Source organism: Saimiri boliviensis, chromosome 1, assembly GCF_048565385.1.
Source record: "Saimiri boliviensis isolate mSaiBol1 chromosome 1, mSaiBol1.pri, whole genome shotgun sequence".
In the NCBI taxonomy this organism is placed as follows: Eukaryota; Metazoa; Chordata; class Mammalia; order Primates; family Cebidae; genus Saimiri; species Saimiri boliviensis.
The window spans coordinates 178,118,718-178,141,177 of record NC_133449.1 but is presented as its reverse complement, the minus strand read 5'-3'; the positions used below and the strand labels follow the sequence as shown (position 1 = coordinate 178,141,177).

Below are 22,460 nucleotides of genomic sequence, written 5' to 3'. Positions count from 1 at the left end.
GAGACCCCTACGAAAAATACAAAAAATTAGCTGGGCATGGTGGCGGGTACCTGTAATCCCAGCTACTCGGGAGTCTGAGGCAGGAGAATTGCTTGAACCCGGGAGGCAGAGGCTGCAGTGAGCCAACATCATGCCATTGCACTCCAGTCTAGGCAATAAGAGCAAAACTCCATCTCAAATAAATAAATTAAATTAAATAATATAAAAATAATAAACACACAAATAACATTATATACATTGAAACTTTCAAAACTTAACATTGTACCAGAATATCCTTCCAAATGGTTACATATTGCTCCTTTACCTTCTTTTTAAAATAAGTACATAGTTCTTCCAATATATGTATATACATAATTTATTTAACTGGGCTCCAGTAAATGGAGAACATGCAGGTCATTTCCAGGTTTTTGCTACTACAAAGAACATTACAACAAACATTCTCCTATGCTCCTACACCCTTTGTGAATTTACTTACATATATTTGGATTCACAGGTAGATTCATAAAAGTAAAATTCCTGGAGCAAAAGTGCCGTTAAAAAATTTCATAGATATTGCCAAATCAAACTCTAAATATTGTATGAAATTACAATCCAATTATTAATAGGTAAGAGTGGTTGCTTCTAATAATCTCACCAACAATAAAGATTACCTAATTCTTTTTTTTTTTTGTTTTTGTTTTGTTTTTTTTTTTGTTTTTTTTTTGTTTTTTTTTTGAGACGGAGTTTCGCTCTTGTTAACCAGGCTGTAGTGCAATGGCGCGATCTCGGCTCACCGCAACCTCCGCCTCCTGGGTTCAGGCAATTCTCCTGCCTCAGCCTCCCGAGTAGCTGGGATTACAGGCACGCACCACCATGCCCAGCTAATTTTTTGTATTTTTAGTAGAGACGGGGTTTCACTGTGTTGACCAGGATGGTCTCGATCTCTTGACCTCATGATCCACCCGCCTCGGCCTCCCAAAGTGCTGGGATTACAGGCTTGAGCCACCGCGCCCGGCCCAAGATTACCTAATTCTTTATAGTGATGTGATCCTAGATCCCAGCTCACTGCAGCCTCAATCTCCCAGGTTCGAGAGATCCTCCCACCTCAGCCTCCCAAGTAGCTGGGACTATAGGCATGCACACCACTAAGCCCAGCTAATTTTTTTGTGGTAGAGACAGTATTTTGCCATGTTGCTGGTTTCAAACTCCTGGGCTCAAGTGATTCACCTGCTTCAACCTCCCAAAGTACTGGGATTACAGGCATGAGGCACAGCACCTGGCCTACCTAATTTTTTTTATCATTGGCTATCTGTTATGTAAAAAATGGATATCATCATTACTTTCATTCCTATTTATCTAATTATTACTGAGGTTAAGCATATTTTTGTGCATTTATTGGCCATTCTATTTACCTTTCAGTGAACTGACTGCTCATGTTCTTTGCCCCTCCCCCACTTGTTTTTTTTGAGACTGAGTCTCACTCTGTCGTCCAGGCTGGAGTGCAGTGGTGCAATCTCAACTACTGCAACCTCCACCATCCAGGTTCAAGCAGTTCTCCTGTCTCAACTTCCCTAGTAGCTGGGACTATAGGCACATGCCTCCAAGCCCAGCTAAATTTGTTTCTGTGTTTTCAGTAGAGAGGGGTTTCACCATATTGGTCAGGCTGGTCTTGAACTCCTGACCTCAAGTGATCCATCTGCCTTGGCCTTTTATAGACGTGGGCCACTGCACCCAGCCTTCTTTGCCCATTCTTTAATGGTGTATTCATCTTTTTCATTTTATTTATACAAGCTCTTTGCAATGGAAGAAATTAGCCCTTTGTACATATGTTGCAACTATTTTTTATAGTTTACCATTTGCATCTTGACTTTATGGTATCTTTGTAATGAAGAGAATTTTAGTTTTAGTATACTCAAAGGTGTCAATCTGAAATGACACCAAAGAAGTGTTTCAGCAGCATGTTCAACCTCAGGTAGGATCTGACACTCCATGCCTGATTCTCATTAAGGACTCCACTGGTGAGAAATGTAGACACACCTCATCAATTGCTCAATTGGTTACCTACTGGTACACACAGGCACAAACACACACATATACACACACACACACACCTGAAAATATATATGAATTCCTAAGAAAGGTATAATCCAAATCCTTACAGAGAAAGAGAAACATTTTCCTAACTTAAATGTATTCTGCACAGTTGCCCTGAGCCACAACCGAGATAGCAGATTATACAGAGTGGTGTTATTTTTCCCTTTGTCCTTCCCTGTACTTTCAAACCATGCTCAGACAGTCCAGTGGTCAGACACCAGTACATAAGATAGGGAGTCCAAGAGCCTTCTATTCTTCAGTAGCTACTCCTGTTAGTGACACAGAGGCCTCAGAAAAGCTTCAACAACATTTTCTTTATGTTTTGGGTCGAATGAAATCCATGGGTGTGCTGCTCCTCTAAAAGCTCTGTATGTATACAGAGGCAAAGCAAGATGAGGATCTGTTGTTCTCCAGTGTGAGTAAAGCTTCATAAAGAAGAGATTTCTTAACCCAAGACATGTAAATGCTGCAAAAAAAAAAACAAATCCAGGCACACAGTGCCTTTTCCGAAAGTGCCTGATATTTATTATTTACTGATTTAATCTGGAGTGAACAAAATACTTAGATTTTTTTTTTTTTTTTTTTTTTTTTTTTTGAGACGGAGTTTCGCTCTTGTTACCCAGGCTGGAGTACAATGGCGTGATCTCGGCTCACCGCAACCTCCGCCTCCTGGGTTCAGGCAATTCTCCTGCCTCAGCCTCCTGCGTAGCTGGGATTACAGGCACACACCACCATGCCCAGCTAATTTTTTGTATTTTTAGTAGAGACGGGATTTCACTATGTTGACCAGGATGGTCTCGATCTCTTGACCTCGTGATCCACCCGCCTCGGCCTCCCAAAGTGCTGGGATTACAGGCTTGAGCCACCGCGCCCGGCCTTTTTTTTTTTTTTTTTTTTTTTTGAGTCTTATAGCTCTGTGGACCTAACTTTCCACTGCATCCTACTAGCTTGGGCAAAAGCAGAGATCACACCAGACTTATCATGGCCAAAACCTATCCCTGAAACATCCTGGTTAACCTCCTTCTCCTTGATGTCCTCCTAACCCCCATTTCCAATTACCTCCACCTTAGGAAGAGAACTCTGGTAGGCGAAGAACCTCCCAAAGGAATGTCGGTCACACATGACTGAGCTTAGAGGATACCAGTTGACAGGAAAGAATGAAAAACCTTATGATAATGCAAAAGCATTATAGAAATGCACAATGTCATTTGCCAAAAAGAAACGGATATTTTGCTAACTTCTTTTCTCTGAAAATGTTCAGATTTAAAACCACTCTCATACTATTCGCCACCTTCACAAAATGAGGCTCAAGAGTGCCCAGAGAGTCCTCGTATTTTGTTGATGTTCTTATGTCCCATGCTTTATAGGTGCTTACAACAGAATGCTGCCCTACATCGTCATGGGTAGTCTGACTGTCCTGATTGGAATCATTACCCTTTTTTTCCCTGAAAGTTTGGGAACGACTCTTCCAGAAACCTTAGAGCAGATGCAGAAAGTGAAATGGTAAGTAGAACTTTAACAAAATGATACCAAAATGCTTTAAGGAGAATAAGCATGGACGAATAGCTAGGAAGGTTCTGAAAGAGAAGAGTAATAAGTAGAGACTAGCTCTATCAGATAATAAATCATATTATTGGCCAGGCATGGTGGCTCACACTTGTAATCCCAACACTCTGGGAGGCTGAGGCAGGTGGATCACTTGAGGTCAGGAGTTTGAGACCAACCTGGCCAAAATAGTGAAACCCCGTCTCTACTAAAAATACAAAAAATTAGCTGGGCATGATGGCAGGCACATGTCATCCCAGCTACTCGGGAGGCTGAGGCAGGAGAATCACTTAAATCCAGGAGGCAGGGGTTGCAGTGAGCCAAGATCACACCACTGCACTCCAGCCTGGGCAACAAGAATGAAAATTGTCTCGCCGGGCACGGTGGCTCACGCCTGTAATCCCAGCACTTTGGGAGGCTGAGGCGGGTGGATCACGAGGTCAAGAGATCGAGACCATCCTGGTCCACATGGTGAAACCCCGTCTCTATTAAAATACAAAAAATTAGCTGGGGCATGGTGGCACACGCCTGTAGTCCCAGCTATTCGGGAGGCTGAGGCAGGAGAATTGCCTGAACCCAGGAGGTGGAGGTTGCAGTGAGCCGAGATCGCACCATTGCACTCCAGCCTGAGTAACAAGAGTGAAACTCCGTCTAAAAAAAAAAAAAAGAAAATCGTCTCAAAAAATAATAATAATAAATAAAGCATACTGTTGAGCAATAGTAATTAAAACAGTGTAATAATGGTATAGGAATAGAAACCAATGGGAAAGGATAGAGTTCAGGATAAAACCCAAGAAAATATAAAAATTCGGTATGTAATAAAAAGTAGCAAAGTCAAGGGGGAAAAGTTAATTAAGTAAAAGACATTAGAACATTCAACTAGACATTTTGAATAAATAAAAAAACTGGATCTTAAAAAAAAAAATGCATTGGCTGGGCACAGTGGCTCACGCCTATAATCCCAGCACTTAGGGAGGCTAAGGCAGGCAAATTGCTTGAGGTCAGGAGTTCAAGCCCAGGCTGGCCAACATGGTGAAACCTTGTCTCTACTAAAATACAAAAATTGGCTAAGTGTGGTGACACATCCCTGTAATCCCAGCTACTCTGGAGGCTGAGGCAGGAGAATCACTTGAACAGGGAGGTAGAGGTTGCAGTGAACCAAGATCTTGCCACTGCACTCCAGCCTGGGTCACAGAGTGAGACTCCATCTCAAAAAGAAAGAAAAAGAAGAAAAACACATCAAGATAAAATACAGACAGTTTAAAAATTTAGGCCTAAAAATGTAAAATCACAAATGTACCAGGAGAAAACAAATATGTGTACAACCTTAGAGAAGATCTTTCTGAGCATAACATAAAATCAAAGAGCCATAAAGGAAAAGATTGATATATCTGATCATACATTTTTAAAATTATTGGCAAGGCAAAAGAAACCACCCACAAAGACAAAAGTCAATAAGCCAGGACAAAATATTTGCTACACAAAATCTAGACATGAGGCTAATATATCTAATATATAAAAAGCTCATAGTAATCAGTGAGAAAAAGACAAACAATTCAGTAGGAAAACCAGCAAAGGACAAGAACAGTCAGTTTATAGAAGAAGTCACTTCAATGTTCAATATACGTATTAAAAAAGGAACTTGTCCACGCTAATAAGGAAATACAAAAATAAAACAATTCAAAATCATTTTTTTGGCCTATGAGATTGTGCAAGGGTTTTTCTTCTTGACACAAACCAATTCTGACAGTCCTACAATTCAGTTCAATTTTGACAATACCTGAAGTTAACATCAGACTCTACAGGTATAAAAACTCAGTCCCACTGCCTCACTTCAGTCACCACTCACAAATGTCAAGTCCCCAGTTACCCACATTTCTCTCTGACTTTGCTGCAAAGTCTGGGGTTCCAACAACTCCCCTCCTCCAGTTTGATAATTTGCTAGAATGACTCATAGCACTCAGGAGAACACTGACCATTCATGGTTTCTTATAAAGGATATGAATGAGCAGCCAGATGAAGAGGTACATAGGGAGAGGTCTGGAAAGGTCCTGAGTGCAGAGCTTCTGTCCCTGTGGAGTTAAGGTGCACTACCCTCCTGCACATTGATGTGGTCACCAACTTGGAAGCTCTCCAAACCCCATCATTTAGAGATTTTCATGGAGGTTTAGTCACCTTGGCATCAGGATTATTAAGTCTATCCCCAGCCCCTCTCCTCTGCCCAGAGGTAGGAGGAGGGTGGAGCTGAAAGTTCCAGGTTTCTAATCAAGGCTTAGTCTTCTGGTAACCAGTCCCCACTGAAGCTCTCTAAGGACCCTGCCGAGGGCTGCCTCATTAGAACAGAAGAAGCTCTTATCACCTGCTATCACTCTGGAAATTATAAGAGATTCCAGAGACAAAGACCAGTATCTTTTTTATGACACTACAGCAAACATTTAAAAGATTAGTGGTATTGTAGGAGAAGTTTAGAGTTTTGAGTAACACTGCCTGGCTTTAAATCCCAAATCTACTGCAAAAATTTGGGCATATCACTTAATATTCACTAAGCCTCAGTATTCCTGTCTGCTATATGGAGATATTTCATATTGCTATTTTGAGGTTATAAAAGATAAAGTGTTCTCAGTGCCTGGCCTTGATAAACATAAGCCTGCAAGTGAATTAATTCTGATCCCTGACAGAACATTTACAGCCCAAAGTGCCCATTTTTGATAAGTTGTTTTCTTCTACTGATAGAACTATTTTGGTATCAACTTTAATTGCCAAGAATTTCATGCCTCTCTCTATCCTCTGCTTGGGAAAACTGTAAAAGAGTTTAAATTTTGGCTTTTATGCTTAATTAAGAAAGTGGCTTCAGATGTTTAAAAGCATAAAATACTATATCTACACTATGAGGGTCTCATTAGAGTTCAAATAATTGTTCATTAATTGAAGAAATATTTTTCAATATCAGTTTGCAGCATTTTGTGGGGAAAGTCTTGAATATTTAATTTTCTTTAGCATCTATTTTATTTTCAGGTTCAGATCTGGGAAAAAAACAAGAGACTCAATGGAGATAGAAGAAAATCCCAAGGTTCTAATAACTGCATTCTGATAAAATATCTACCCCATTTGGTAAATGAAAAACAGATAAATAAGACCCTGTGGAGAAATCTGTCATTCCCACTGAAGTGGACTGACTGTAACAACTGACATGAAAATGGACCTTGCTATCAAGAAGTGCTCCTCATATAGTAAACTCTGGATGATTCTTCAGATAATGTCCTTGCTTTACAAACCAACCATTTCTAGAGAGCCTCCTTACTCATTAATTTGATGAAATGGATTGGTAAGCTATCTTGAAAACATGTTAGTCAAGGACTAGTAAAATACATGTAAAGATTTAACACTCGTTTCCAATCATACAAATACTATCCAGATAAAAATGTCATTGTATTAACGCAAATATTAGACAACAATATGTGTGTGTGTGTGTGTGTGTGTCTGTGTGTCTGTGTGTGTACATGTGGAAGTGAACCAGCACATTTAAAACAAACCATTTTTATCTTCTACTCTCACATTCAAGCCAGAATACTTCTGTTATCAGATGTGTTAGAGGGCAGGGGGAGGGTTCCTCACACACCAAGCAATTCTCCAGCAGATACCAATGGGGTGTTCTATAATGGAATTCAGCTCTGACCCTATCCGTGGGGAGATAGTGTCATATCCCACATGTTGTGTGTTCCGTCCCTCTTCAGATGCCATTCAAGCGTCCAAGCCACACGCACTTCTGACCTACCAGCTACAAACCAGGGTTTCCACAGCCCCCTTCTTGGGTTCAATTAATTGGCTAGAAAGGCTCGTCAAACTCAGCTAAACCTTTACATTTGTCATTTTATTACAAAGAATACAGATGAACAGCCAGATGAAGCAGCATGTAGGGCCAGGTCTGGAAGAATTCCAAGCGCAAGAGCTTCTGTCCCAGTGAAACTGGGGTGCAGTGCCCTCCCAGCTTGTGGATACAGTTATTGGAAGCTCCTCAAATCTTGTTGTTCAATAGTTTTTAGAGAGCTTGATCTCCAGCACCCTCCTCCACCCAGAGGTCAGTGGGTAGAGCTGAAAGTTCCAAACCTCTAATCCTCAAATGCCCTGGTCTTTCTGATGACTAGCCCCATCGTAAGAATATGTAGGGCCCCACATTAAGTAACCTCATTAGCATAAACTCAGGAGTTATCCAAGGGGCTCATTATGACTAATGAGATACTCCTACCACGCAGGAAATTCTAGAGGTTTGGGGAACTCTATGACAAGAACTGAGACAAAGACCAAGTATCCATATTTCATATTATACCACAATGGCAGATATTAATTGTATTTTAGCCTGGCTCATCTGGCCTATCTGCCTGCAAGAAGGCAGCAAGATAGCTCCTAGCTATAGTTTCAGCAGCTACACCTCACAACCCCTACACCATTAAATGGTCCCCATTTATTGTGCTTTTGTTGAGCACATAACTAAACCTCCTGTTTCCTAAAACTGGCTTAAGATATACTTTGCTGATGAATACAAAATCAGAAAAACTGCACAAACAGATTGGTAGAGGTGATTTCTGTGCCTCATAGCCAAGAGGGGTGCACGCCGAGAAAGAAATCGTCAAAGCTGACAATCTGGAAAGCCTTCAAAACCATTCCTTTCCTAAGCATAGTATTCAGCTGTGTCCTCTTTAACCCATATGCATCAGGTCAGCAGTATTGGAACGTCAGTGCCACAAATAAGCAGCATGAAAGATAAAAGCCACTAATGCAGGGGTATCCAATCTTTTGGCTTGCCTGGGTCACACTGGAACAAGAAGAATTGTTGTAGGCCACACATAGAATATACTAACAATAACAATAGCTGATGAGCTAAAAAAAAAAAAAAAAAAAAAAAAAAAAAAAAAAAAAAAACCACAGAAAAAAATCTCATAATGTTTTGTTTCGTTGTTTTTTTGTTTTTTTGTTTTTTTTGAGACAGAGTTTCGCTTTTGTTACCCAGGCTGGAGTGCAATGGCGCGATCTCGGCTCACCGCAACCTCCGCCTCCTGGGTTCAGGCAATTCTCCTGCCTCAGCCTCCTGAGTAGCTGGGATTACAGGCATGCACCACCATGCCCAGCTAATTTTTTGTATTTGTAGTAGAAACGGGGTTTCACCGTGTTGACCAGGATGGTCTCGATCTCTTGACCTCGTGATCCACCTGCCTCGGCCTCCCAAAGTGCTGGGATTACAGGTGTGAGCCACCGCGCCTGGCCTCCTCATGTTTTTTTAAAGCTTACAAAATTGTGTTGGGCTGCATGTAAAGCCGTCTTGGGCTGCAGGTGAGACAAGTTTGCACTAATTGGTTAACATATTACATAAGATAAGCTCAGAAAATAAATGTCATCTATGTGTCTCACTATGTATTAGGCATGCTGAGATGATAACATAGCAAGAAGTTACTCCTGGAGACTTGGGGCAGTATGCTTTCATTGAAAGTAGCTTCTCTTTCAATTAAAGTGACAAGCTACTCACCCTTTAACATATCCCACACTGCCACACCTGTGTACAAATAGGGAGCCACCAGTTTTTGATATGCTGCTTGGTGGTATCACCTTCTAAAAATAATTATTCTCAAATGCAAATTCATATTATGTTATATTCCAAAGGACCCATTTACATAACATCTTGAATAACTGTCATTATTTCAAGATTCTTATCTTGAACTTTTCTGATTAACTCATAAGTTACCTAGAAATAATTTTAATAAGCAACATATAAAACCTAAGTGAATACATTATTTCATTGTATTGAGATTTGAATGGAGATTGACCATGTTCCTGAATGAGAAGAATGGATGTTGTGAACTTGCCATTCTGACCAAATTAACTGATAGTCCTAATATAATTAAAATTAATATTTTAAGAAATTAAAATATAGTTATAAACAACATCTGAAAGAACAAATAGGCAGGCAGTATGTTTAAGAAACTTTTGGCCAGGTGCAGTGGCTCACCCCTGTAATTCCAGCACTTTGGGAGGCCAAGAGGGTCAGATCACGAGGTCAGGAGATTGAGACCATCCTGGCCAACATGGTGAAACCCCGTCTCTACTAAACTACAAATAATTAACCAGGTATGGTGGTGTGTGCCTGTAGTCCCAGCTACTCAGGAGGCCAAGGCAGGGGAATCGCTTAATCCCAGGAAGCAGAGGTTGCAGTCAGCCAAGATTGTACCACTGCACTACAGCCTGGCAAAAGAGCAAGACTCCGTCTCAAAAAAAAAAAAAAAAAAAAAAAAATTTTTTGAAAAAAATCAGTGATAAGGGGAAATGTTCTCTAACATATATAAAAACACAGGATGGGCTGGGCACGGTGGCTCATGCCTATAATCCCAGCACTTTGGGAGGCCGAGGCGGGTGGATCACGAGGTCAAGAGATCGAGACCATCTGGTCAACATGGTGAAACCCCGTCTCTACTAAAAATACAAAAAATTAGCTGGGCATGGTGGCACGTGCCTGTAATCCCAGCTACTCGGGAGGCTGAGGCAGGAGAATTGCCTGAACCCAGGAGGCGGAGGTTGCAGTGAGCCGAGATCGCGCCATTGCACTCCAGCCTGGGCAACAAGAGCAAAAAAAAACTCCGTCTCAAAAAATAAAAAAAATAAAAACACAGGATGACGACTCTGGATTTCCTGGAAAACACACACACACACACACACACACACACACACACACACACACACACAAATTAATCAAAGAAAGAGAAGTGGTATCACAGAAACAGACCCAAGTGTTGATAAAATTGTAACATATGTTAAGCCAAGCATGGTGGCTTATGCCTATAATCCCAGCACTTTGAGAGGCCGAGGCAGGTGGATCACTAGGTCAAGAGATCGAGACCATCCTGGCCAACATGGTGAAACCCCGTCTCTACTAAAAATACAAAAATTAGCCAGGAGTTTGGCACACACTTGTAGTCCCAGCTACTCTGGAGGTTAAGGCAGAAGAATCACTCGAACACAGGAGGCAAGGTTGCAGTGAGCTGAGACTGTGCCACTGCACTCCACCCTGGCAACAGAGCAAGACTCCAACTCAAAAAAAAAAAAAAAAAAAAGTAACATATGATAAAGGGGAATTATAAATTATCAAGAAAACCACATTGTTGAAGACTGGTGCTGGGACAATTGATAAGCTGAATAAATGGAAAAACTGGGGGAAAAAATAGCATCCCACCGTAACTCACATATCAAATTAATTCCTGATCAACTAAAGTTCCAAATGTAATAAATGTAAATAAAACACAGCCAAGAATAAATAAATCAAAGCTAGAAGAAAATATAGGTGATATTTAAATTTAAGATGAATAGGAAATTGAAGATAAGACATAGATTTTACTATATACTTAAGGTATTCTGTACAACAGAATATCTTAAAATTAACACAAGATGGAAAAACATTAACAAAAACATATTGGACAAAATTACCATCCTTTCTACATGTGCATCAATTTTTTTAAATGCCCACTAATACTCCAGTTAAAGCAAATAGGGCTAAGTACAGTCTTTGGAGACAAATGTCCTGTACCTGATGCTGAGTCTGTCACTTCTCAATCAACTGTGTGACCTTGAGCAAGTTATAGTCTTCCCTAAAACTAAGCTTTTCCATCTGTAAAGAGGGATGATAACAGTTCCACTTGGGTGGGGATTACACGAGAGAATGCATGCTGTGTTTAGCTCCATACCTGGCAAAGATGTCCACATTTTTCTCTATTTCTCACCTTACTCATGTCCTTACTCTCCTTCTCGGATAGCTTAAATTCCATGCTTAAACTGGGCGCGGTGGCTCAAGCCTGTAATCCCAGCACTTTGGGAGGCCGAGGCGGGTGGATCACGAGGTCAAGAGATCGAGACTATCCTGGTCAACATGGTGAAACCCCGTCTCTACTAAAAATACAAAAAATTAGCTGGGCATGGTGGCACGTGCCTGTAATCCCAGCTACTCAGGAGGCTGAGGCAGGAGAATTATCTGAACCCAGGAGGCAGAGGTTGCGGTGAGCCGAGATCGTGCCGTTGCACCCCAGCCTGGGTAACAGCAAAACTCCGTCTCAAAAAAAAAAAAAATTCCATGTTTAATCATCGTAATTAACTTTCATGTCCCTTTCTTATCTGCCTTGCTTTTTGGGTAAACTATAAAGCTGGTTAAATCTAACCTCCCTCCTACTTCTTGTTGGCACCTGCATAGCCAAATGTAGCTGGAAAATAAATTCTAGCTGACTGGTTTCACTTTAAACTGACCGTCAGTGACTTCAAGAGGATCCTAATTGCCCTGGCTCGTTCTCTATCCTGGAGGACCTTCTTTCACTTCAGAACTCCATCATTTCCTTCCCCATGCTCACCCTCAGCTGTGCCTTGGCTTCCTATTTCACTTAGAAAATAGAAGCGATGGAGAGAACCTCTACAAGCACCGTAATCCCCCAGCCTAACTCCATCTGTACCCACACACTCTGTCTTTTCTCCTGTTCCTTGAGATGAACAGTCTCTCCTCCCCACTGGAGTGCAGTGGCATGATCGTGGTTCATTGCACCTCTGCCTCCCAGGTTCAAGCAATTCTTGTGCCTCAGCCTCCCAAGTAGCTAGGATTAGAGGCATGCACCACCACACACAGCTAATTTTTGTATTTTCAGTAGAGACAGGATTTTGCCATGTTGGTCAGGCTAATACTGAACTCCTGGGCTCAAGTGATTGGCCTGCCTCAGCTTCCCAAAGTGCTGGAATTACAGGTGTGAGCCACCACGCTTGGCCCCAGCCTTATATACTTCTTACCCACCCCATCCCATACTCCCTTACCAACTCAAAGATGTTGCTCCAGCAATTCTCCTGACTCCTTCATCATTAACCTTTTCCTTCTCTACTGGTTCTTTCCCATTCAGTAAGCAAACAGGCTGTAAAAGCTCTCTCTTGACTCAGTTTCTGCCTTCAGCTCCTGCCCCATTTCTCCCTGTCCCTTAACAGCCAAAGTCTTCAGAAAATTGCTATATCAACTTGTTACTTCCAACTTTTTCCTTCTAATTCTCACTTGGCCCCACTGCAATTGAGCTTTAGCCCTCACCTTTCATCAGAGCATCTCTATCAAGGTCCCCAGTGACCTGCATGTTTCTGAATTCAACAGTCAATTCATAGTCCTCCTCTTACCTGACTTCTCAAGGCATCTGACAAACTCATTTCTCTTTTATCCTTGAACTGCTTTCTACAACATGACACTTGTGCCAGGCATGGTGGCATGTGCCTGTATTCCCAGCTAGTTGGGAGGCTGAGGCAGGAAAATCAGTTGAATCCAGAAGGCAGAAGTTGTAGAGAACCGAGACTGTGCCACTGCACTCCAGCCTGGGTGACAGAGTAACACTACGTATCAAAAACAACAAAATGACACTTGCTTGATTTTCCTCTTATCTTGTTGGCTGCTCCTTTACCATATCGTGCTCTGGTTTTTCTTCATCTCCACTACTGCCTACAATTGGAGTGCCCAGAACTTAGTCTTCGGTCTTCTTCCTTTTTAAAAAATCCAGTTTCATGGTTTAAATATCCTCTCTGCACTGAAGATCACCAATATATAAAGAGAACTGAACCCCAGGCTTGCATAGTAAATGCCCACTTGATATCCTCACTTGGATATATAATAGGTGTCTCAAACATAGCATGTCTAAATTTTAACATATGCTCCTAATTTTGTCCCAAATCTGCTCTTCCTGAAGTCTTCCCCCGCTCAGAAATGGCAACTTCATTTTCCTGGCTGCTCTTCCTCTTGTATTCCACATTCAGTCTGTCAATAAAGTCTTTTGCCATAATTTCAGCATACGTAGAATCCAGTTTCTTGACTGTATCCTCTTAGCCCCCAGCCAATCCTTCCTCATTAAGGCTGCTCCTACGCCCCTTCAATCTACTCTCAGCATAGTAGTTCACGTCTCAGTTACATCATGTTACTTTTCTGCTCAAAACCTTCCAATTGCTTCCCATCTCAGTCAGATTTTTTTAAAGCCCAAGTCCTTACAATGGTCTATAAGTAGAATGATTACACATCAGAGTTTGTCCAGAACAGGCATGGCTTCTCTCCATTGATCTAGTATTAATTATTAAGAACCCTCACTTCCACCTTTCATTCCAGACATGATGACAACCTACAGGTCACATTTGACAGTTTACTTTAAAAGTAAACAGGTGGCCGGGCATAGTGGCTCACATCTGTAATCCCAGCACTTTGGGAGGCTGAGGTGGGCAGGTCACCTGAGATCAGGAGTTTGAGACCAGCCTGGCTAACATGGCGAAACCCCATTTCTACTAAAAATACAAAAAATCAGCCAGGCGTGGTGGCACATGCCTGTAATCCCAGCTACTCAGGAGGCTGAGGCAGGAGAATCACTTGAACCCAGGAGGCAGAGGTTGCAGTGAGCCGAGATCACACCATTGCACACCAGCTTAGGCAACAAGAGTAAAACTCTGTCTCAAAAAATAAAAATAAAAGTAAACAGGCTTCTAAATTAACCCAGCTTGGGAAGGTCTAGTGATTCATGGTGATACCTTGTCCCTGAGTTAGGAATCTTATGAGTTTCTCAAATTATTGATGTACTGATCCATGCACAACCTAGGTACACCAATTTATCTCTGAGTCATAACGTTTTACTGATTGTCTTGCATGTAGACATTTTAGCCTGTATGTTGCAATTGGTAGCCAATTATTGTAACCTTTGTATTCTACTTTCCAATGAAAAAGTACAACTCTTATATGAATGGTCCCCCTCCTTTCTTCTAACTTTCCTATAAAAGTCTTCCAACTTGTAACAGATTCCAGAACACTCTCAACTTTGTGGTGTGTTTTCCTGGGTTCGTCCTCACATTTGGCATCCAATAAACTTTTATCAAATAATTTCTGCCTCAGCAGCCTTAATTTCATTTGACAGTCACCCAGTTTATAGGGCTCTCCTCTAGTTCGTGACTTCTTCTCTCATTACTCTCTCCATTGCTTTCTTCATTAAGGCTACCCAGGCTATTCTTTGAACATACTAGACATGCTTCTTTATTAGACACATGTTCCTTCTTTCTAGGAATGCTCTTTCCAGCTATTTACATAGCTTGCTTTCTTACTTCCTTCATGTCTTGGCCCAAATGTCATATTCTTAATAAATCCTTATCTGACTATGCTATTTAAAATTGTATCCTCTTCTCTCTCTGAACTAACTTTATGCATCCCTGCTTCATTTTTCTCCATGGCACTTATCACTCTCTGACATCCTGATTAATTTACTTCTTTGTTGCATTTATTGTCCTTACTAGACTGTAAGTTCCATAAGGAGCATTTCTGTATTCCCAGAAGTTAGAATAGTGCTTGATGGCTCAAATGGTTGTAACCAGAATGCTGATGGTGATATGGAAAGTCAAGGCATAGCTGAAAAGGTCTCAGAGGGAAATGAGGAACTTAGAAGTGGAGCAAACGTCACCCTCATTATGCCCTAGCAAAGAACTTGGCTGCATTTTGTTCATGCTCTAGGAATCTGTGGAAGTTTGAACTTCACAGTGACAACCTAGGGTATCTGGCAGAGGAAATTTCTAAGCAGCAAAGTGTTAGAAGTGGCATGGCGGCATCTAACAGCCTAACTCAGATGTTAGAAGACAGAAATGACTTAAAGTTAGAAGTTTTATTTAAAGGGGAAGCAGAGTATAAAAGTTTAGAAAATTTGCAGCTTGGCCATTTGACAGAGAAAGAAGAAGCATTTTCTGTAGAGGAATTCAAGCAGGCTGTGGAACAACGACTTGCTAGAGAAATTTGTTAATTTTAGTTAAAAAATTAACAAACTTTGCCAGGTGCGGTGGCTCAAGCCTGTAATCCCAGCACTTTGGGAGGCCGAGGCGGGTGGATCACGAGGTCGAGAGATCAAGACCATCCTGGTCAACATGGTGAAACCCTGTCCCTACTAAAAATACAAAAAACAAGCTGGGCATGGTGGCGCGTGCCTGTAATCCCAGATACTTAGGAGGCTGAGGCAGGAGAATTGCCTGAGCCCAGGAGGCGGAGGTTGCGGTGAGCCAAGATCGCGCCATTGCACTCCAGCCTGGGTAACAAGAGTGAAACTCCGTCTCAAAAAAAAAAAAAAAAAAAAAAAATTAACAAACTTTTAGTTAACTCTCTTTTAGTTAAAAGAGAGGCAGGTACTAATAGCTAAAACAATGGGAAACAGGCCTTGAAAGCATTTCAGAGATCTAAGGGGCAGCCTTGCCATCACAGGCCCAGACACCTAGGAGGGAAGAATGGTTTTGTGAGCCAGGCCTAGGGCCCAACCGTTCTTCACAGCCTCTTTGGGACAGTGCTCTCTGTATCCAGGCTGTTCCAGCTCCAGCTGTGGCTCAAGAGGCTCCAGGTACAGCTCAGACTGCATGCTTCGGTGGCTTCCATGTGGTGTTAAGCCTGCAGACATGCAGACTCTAAGAGTGAAGGAGGCTTGACAGCCTCTACCTAGACTTCAGAGGATGTATGAGAAAGCCAGGATGGCCAGGCAAAAGCCTGCTGCAGGGGTAGAACCCTCACAGAGAACGTCTACTGGCAGTTTGGAGGGGGAATGTGGGATTAGAGGCCCCACACAGTCTCCACTGGGGACTTGCCTGTTGGAGCTGTAAGAAGGGGGTCACCACCCTCCAGACCTGAGAATGGCAGATCCACTGGCAGCTTGCACTTGTGCCTGGAAAAGCCACAGGCACTCAACTCCAGCCCTTAAGAGCAGCTGTGGGGGCTGTACTATGCAAACTACAGGGGCGGAGCTTCCCAAGGCATTGGGGGCCCACTCCTTCCACCAGTGGGCCTTGGATATGGAACATGGAGTCAAAGGAGATTACTTTGGAGCTTTACAATTTAATAACTGCCCTGCTGGGTTTTGAATTTGCATGAGGCTTGTAGCCCTTTCTTTTGGCCAATTTCTCCCTTTTGGAATGGGCATGTTTACCCAATGCCTATACCCCCATTGTAATTTGGAAGTAAATAGCTTGTTTTTGATTTTCATAGGCTCATAGGTGGAAGAGACTTGCCTTGTCTCAGATGAGACTTTGAATTTTGGGTTTTTGAGTTAACATTAGAATGAGTTAAGGCTTTGGGGAACTCTTGGGAAGGCATGATTGTATTTTGCAATGTGAGAAGAACATGAGATTTGGGAGGGCCAGGAGTGAAATGATATTGTCTGGATATTTATCCCCATCCAAATCTCATGTTAAAATGTAATCTCCAATGTTCAAGGTGGAACTTGGTGGGAGGTGTTTGGGTCGTGGGGGCAGATCCCTCATGGCTTGGAGCTGTCCCCACTGTAGTAAGTGAGTTCTTGAGAAATCTGGTTGTTTAAGGGTGTGGTACCTCCTCATCCCCTCTCTCTGGCTCCTGTCTTTGCCATGTGACATACCTGCTCCCACTTCACTTTCCAACATGAGGAAAAGCTCCCTGAGGCCTCCCTAGAAGCTGAGCAGATGCCTAGTACCATACTTCCTATACAGCCTGTGAAATCATGAATCAATTAAACCTCTTTTCTTAATAAATTACCGAGTCTCAGGTATTTCTTTTTTTTTTTTTTTTTTTTTTTTTGAGACAGAGTTTCACTCTTGTTACCCAGGCTGGAGTGCAATGGCGCGATCTCGGCTCACCGCAACCTCCGCCTCCTGGGTTCAGGCAATTCTCCTGCCTCAGCCTCCTGAGTAGCTGGGATTACAGGCACATGCCACCACGCCCAGCTAATTTTTTTTTTTTTTTTTTTTTTTTTTTTTTTTTGAGATGGAGTTTCGCTCTTGTTACCCAGGCTGGAGTGCAATGGCACGATCTCGGCTCACCGCAACCTCCGCCTCCTGGGTTCAGGCAATTCTCCTGCCTCAGCCTCCTGAGTAGCTGAGATTACAGGCACACACCACCATGCCCAGCTAATTTTTTGTATTTTAAGTAGAGACAGGATTTCACCATGTTGACCAGGATGGTCTCGATCTCCTGACCTCGTGATCCACCCGCCTCAGCCTCCCAAAGTGCTGGGATTGCAGGCTTGAGCCACCGCGCCCGGCTGTGTTTTTTTTTAGTAGAGACAGGGTTACACCATGTTGACCAGGATGGTCTCGATCTCTTGACCTCGTGATCCACCCACCTCGGCCTCCCAAAGTGCTGGGATTACAGGCTTGAGCCACCGCGCCCGGCCTGGGTATTTATTTATTTTATTTATTTATTGTTTGTTTGTTTGTTTGTTTTTGTTTTTGTTTTTGTTTTTGAGACGGAATTTCGCTCTTGTTACCCAGGCTGGAGTGCAATGGCGCGATCCCGGCTCACCGCAACCTCCGCCTCCTGGGTTCAGGCAATTCTCCTGCCTCAGCCTCCTGATTAGCTGGGATTACAGGCACGCGCCACCATGCCCAGCTAATTTTTTGTATTTTTAGTAGAGACGGGGTTTCACCGTGTTGACCAGGATGGTCTCGATCTCCTGACCTCGTGATCCACCCGCCTCAGCCTCCCAAAGTGCTGGGATTACAGGCTTGAGCCACTGCGCCCGGCTAATCAGATTTTTTTTTTTTTTTTTTTGAGACGGAGTTTTTGCTCTTGTTACCCAGGCTGGAGTGCAATGGCGTGATCTCGGCTCACTGCAACCTCCGCCTCCTGGGTTCAGGCAATTCTCCTGCCTCAGCTTCCCGAGTAGCTGGGACTATAGGTGTGCGCCACCATGCCCAGCTAATTTTTGTATTTTTTTTTTTTTTTAGTAGAGACCGGGTTTCACCATGTTGACCAGGATGGTCTCGATCTCTTGACCTCATGATCCACCCGTCTCGGCCTCCCAAAGTGCTGGGATTATAGGCGTGAGCCACCGCGCCCGGCCAGTATTTCTTTACAGTAATGCAAGAATGGCCTAATATACTCTGCCTCTAAAAAAAAAAAAAAAAAATTAATTAAAAAAAAATTAGCAGGGTGTGGTGGCATGTGCCTATAGTCCTAACTTCTTGGGAGGCTGAAATGGGAGGATCCCTTGAGCCCAGGAGATCAGGCTTCCAGAGTCATGATCATGCCACTGCACTCCAGCCTGGGGAACAGAGTGAGACCCTGTAGCTAAAAATATAACATAATAAAATAATAAAATAAAACCAATATATGGTTATTAACCAAAAATGAGTGAATAAATGAATTGATAAACTGAGTTATAAAAGTATAAAAAAGGGTCGGGTGCAGTGGCTCATACCTGTAATCTCAGCACTTTGGGAGGCCAAGGAGGACAGATCACCTGAGGCCGGGAGTTCAAGACCAGCCTGACCAACATGGAGAAACCCCATCCCTACTAAAAATATAAAAAATTAGCTGGGTGTGATGGTGCATGCCTGTAAGCCCAGCTACTTGGGAGGCTGAGGCAGGAGAATCGCTTGAACCCAGGAGGCAGAGGTTGTGGTGAGCCAAGATAGTGCCATTGCACTCCAGCTTGGGTGCCAAGAGAGAAACTCTGTCTCAAAAAAAAAAAAAAAATGGCTTATGCCTGTAACAACAGCACTTTGGGAGGCCAAGGCAGGAGAATCACCTGAAGCCAGGAGTTTGAGATCAGCCTACCAGCCTGAGCAACTGAGCAAGACTCCATCTCTTTAGAAAAAAATAAACATATATATATGCAATGGCGGGGGGCCAGTGTAGCAGGGGGAGGCATTTTAAAAAGACCAGAAGAGCCGGGCACGGTGGCTCAAGCCTGTAATCCCAGCACTTTGGGAGGCCGAGGCGGGTGGATCACGAGGTCGAGAGATCGAGACCATCTTGGTCAACATGGTGAAACCCCGTCTCTACTAAAAATACAAAAAATTAGCTGGGCATGGTGGTGCGTGCCTGTAATCCCAGCTACTCAGGAGGCTGAGGCAGGAGAATTGCCTGAACCCAGGAGGCGGAGGTTGCGGTGAGCCGAGATAGCGCCATTGCACTCCAGCCTGGGTAACAAGAGCGAAACTCCGTCTCAAAAAAAAAAAAAGACCAGAAGAAAGTAGGCTCAGCCGAGCACAGTGGCTCACGCCTGTAATCCCAGCACTTTGGGAGGCTGAGATGGGCAGATCATCCCAGGTCAGGAGTTTGAGACCAGTCTGGCCAACATGGTGAAACCCCTGTCTCCACTAAAAATACAAAAAAATTAGCTGGGCTTGGTGGCACCTGTCTGTAGTCCCCGATACTCAGAGGGTGAGGCAGGAGAATTGTTTGAACCTGGGAGGTGGAGGTTACAGTGAGCCGAGATCACACCACTGCACTCCAGCCCAGGCGAAAAGAGCAAAACTCTGTCTCATTTAAAAAAAAATAAAATAAAAAGTTGGTACTGTGGCTCACGCCTGTAATCCCTGCACTTTGGGAGGCGAGGTGGGCGGATCACCTGAGGTCAGGAGTTTGAGACAAGCCTGGCCAACATGGTGAAACCCTGTCTCTACTAAAAATACAAAAACTAGTGTGGTGGTAGATGTCTGTAATCCCAGCTACTCAGGAGGTTGAGGCAGGAGAATTGCTTGAACCCGGGAGGCAGAGATTGCAGTGAGCCAAGATTGTGCCACTGCACTCCCGCCTGGATGTCAGATCAAGACTGTCTCAAAAAAAAAAAGAAAGTAGGCTAAGGCATTAACAGTAGGTATGTTTGGACGGTGGGATTATAGATGACTTCTGTTTTATTTTTTCCAGGTTTCTATACTTCATAAATACTTCATATATTACTTTTATAATCATAAAGAAGTTAAAAAATAAAAACATATTGAGTGTCAATTAAGTGCCAGGTCTTTGGAAGCACAGATGAAGAGCATGAAGAATGCAAAATTCATGCATCAGGCTGGGCATGGTGGCTCATGCCAGTAATCCCAGCATTTTGGGAGGCCAGGCCACTTGAGGTCAGGAGCTCAAGACCAGCCTGGTCAACACAGTGAAACCCCAACTCTCCTAAAAAAAAATACAAAAATTAGCTGAACATGGTGGTGGGTACCTTTAATCCCAGCTGCCTGGGAGGCCGAGGTAGGAGACTCACTTGAACCCAGGAGGCAGAGGTTGCAGTGAGCTGAGATCACACTACTTACTGCACTCTAGCCTGGGTGACAGAGGGAGACTCCATCTAAAAAAAAAAAAAAAAAAAAAAAAAAAAAAAAAATTGCATCAGCGGGCCCAGTCTAGCCTGGTTATAAACTCCTGCCTGTGGCCTCAGCAACTAGTCAAGTGCTCTCCGGGGCTGAGCTCTGTTGAGGCTGAAAGCAAGGTCAAAGTCATGTTCTCCAGTCCAGAGCTGGGTGTTTCTCTCATTTCCTTTGAGCAGCAATTACCTCTACCCTGATTTAGACCAAGCCAAGCTTGCTATGCTGAGGTAACTTAGCTTATCACCAAGGTTATATTTAACAGACTGCTGAAAGGATTATAAAAAAATTATAAGGATTTGAACTGTCACCTAATTTCTCTGTCTGTTGGCACAGGAAAGTCTAAAGCTTGATTTTGTGAATCTTGAGACAATCTTCCTCCAGCACTGCAAATTTAATCCTTCTCATGTAAAATCCCATTTTAATGCCCTGCTGTGCTGCTGCTCACCCTCCTGCAGTTGTCTTTCCCACGACTGAGTCCCTCTGCAACACACATTCCACTGTAGACAAACAACTCTCTCTTTTTTTTTTTTTTTTTTTTTTAAGAGATGGGGTCTCCCTATGTTGCCCAGGCTGGAATGCAGTGGCTATTCACAGGAGCGATCCCACTACTGATCAGCACGGGAGTTTTGACCTGTTCCGTTCCCAACCTGGGCTGGTTCGCCCCTCCTTAGGCAAGCTGGTGGTCTCCCGCTCCTGGGAGGTCACCATATTGATGCCGAACTTAGTGCAGACACCCGATCGGCATAGCGCACTACAGCCCAGAACTCCTGGGCTGAAGCGATCCTTCCACCTCAGCCTCCTGAGTAGCTGGGACTACAGGCACGTGCCACCGCGCCTGGCCAAACAACTCTCTTCTTTCAAGTACATCCCTGGTCGCTCTCTCCATCTCCTTTCCTTGATAGAGACCTGGCTTCCTTCTGAGCACCCCACTTGCCTCTTGGTTATGTCTCTCAAATGGAGGCTTTTTGCATTACCCATGATCTTGAAAGCTAAGAGCTGAGCAAGCTCTCTGCATTCTCCCTGCTTCCCAATGTCATTTCTAAATCATAACTCTTTCACCTTCACATACTTAAAAGGCCTGCTCAGGTTTGTGCTGTGCCCTCCTGGTTGCTGTTACTAACATCTGCCTGGTTGGTTATCCACATTTCATGAGCTCCCTAAAACTCAGATCAAGGTGCTGGTGACTTTTGTGCCCAGGAAGATGAGGAGTGCTACACGGAAGAAGGAGACCTAGGCATCTAGGATCCCTCCCGCTTGACTTCCACACTGTATTTCAATAGAAGAAAAGGCTGGCCGACTGGCGCCTCCTAAATCACCTTCCTGTAAATAGCAGGCATGGCGTGGGGGAATCCCTCAGAAAGATATATTGTTTTTACTGAAACAAGATCAAAACCCTGCCGGGCGCGGTGGCTCAAGCCTGTAATCCCAGCACTTTGGGAGGCCGAGGCGGGTGGATCACAAGGTCAAGAGATCGAGACCATCCTGGTCAACATGGTGAAACCCCGTCTCTACTAAAAATCCAAAAAATTAGCTGGGCATGGTGGCGCGTGCCTGTAATCCCAGCTACTCAGGAGGCTGAGGCAGGAGAATTGCCTGAACCCAGGAGGCAGAGGTTGCGGTGAGCCGAGATCGTGCCATTGCACTCCAGCCTGGGTAACAAGAGTGAAACTCCGTCTCAAAAAAAAAAAAAAAAAAAAAAAGATCAAAACCCCAAGACCCTTTCATAT

General features: G+C 43.4%; 1 protein-coding gene and 1 long non-coding RNA gene across 4 annotated transcripts in view; one reads left to right on the top strand and one right to left on the bottom strand.

Moving 5' to 3' along the window:
- Positions 1-7,001, top strand: part of SLC22A4 (solute carrier family 22 member 4) — a 51,101-nt gene extending 44,100 nt beyond the window's left edge. For 2 of the 3 annotated variants that reach the window (XM_074381653.1, XM_074381643.1), the window contains 2 exons: positions 3,441-3,576; positions 6,616-7,001. In XM_074381653.1, coding sequence (XP_074237754.1) covers positions 3,441-3,576; positions 6,616-6,709 — 230 coding nt within the window. In that variant the 3' untranslated portion in view covers positions 6,710-7,001. The remainder of the gene's footprint in view (positions 1-3,440; positions 3,577-6,615) is intronic. The other variant, XM_039472969.2, reaches the window with a different exon arrangement.
- LOC120365365 (uncharacterized) overlaps positions 1-22,460 on the bottom strand; it is a 39,021-nt gene that overhangs the window by 1,541 nt on the left and 15,020 nt on the right. The window lies entirely within an intron of this gene.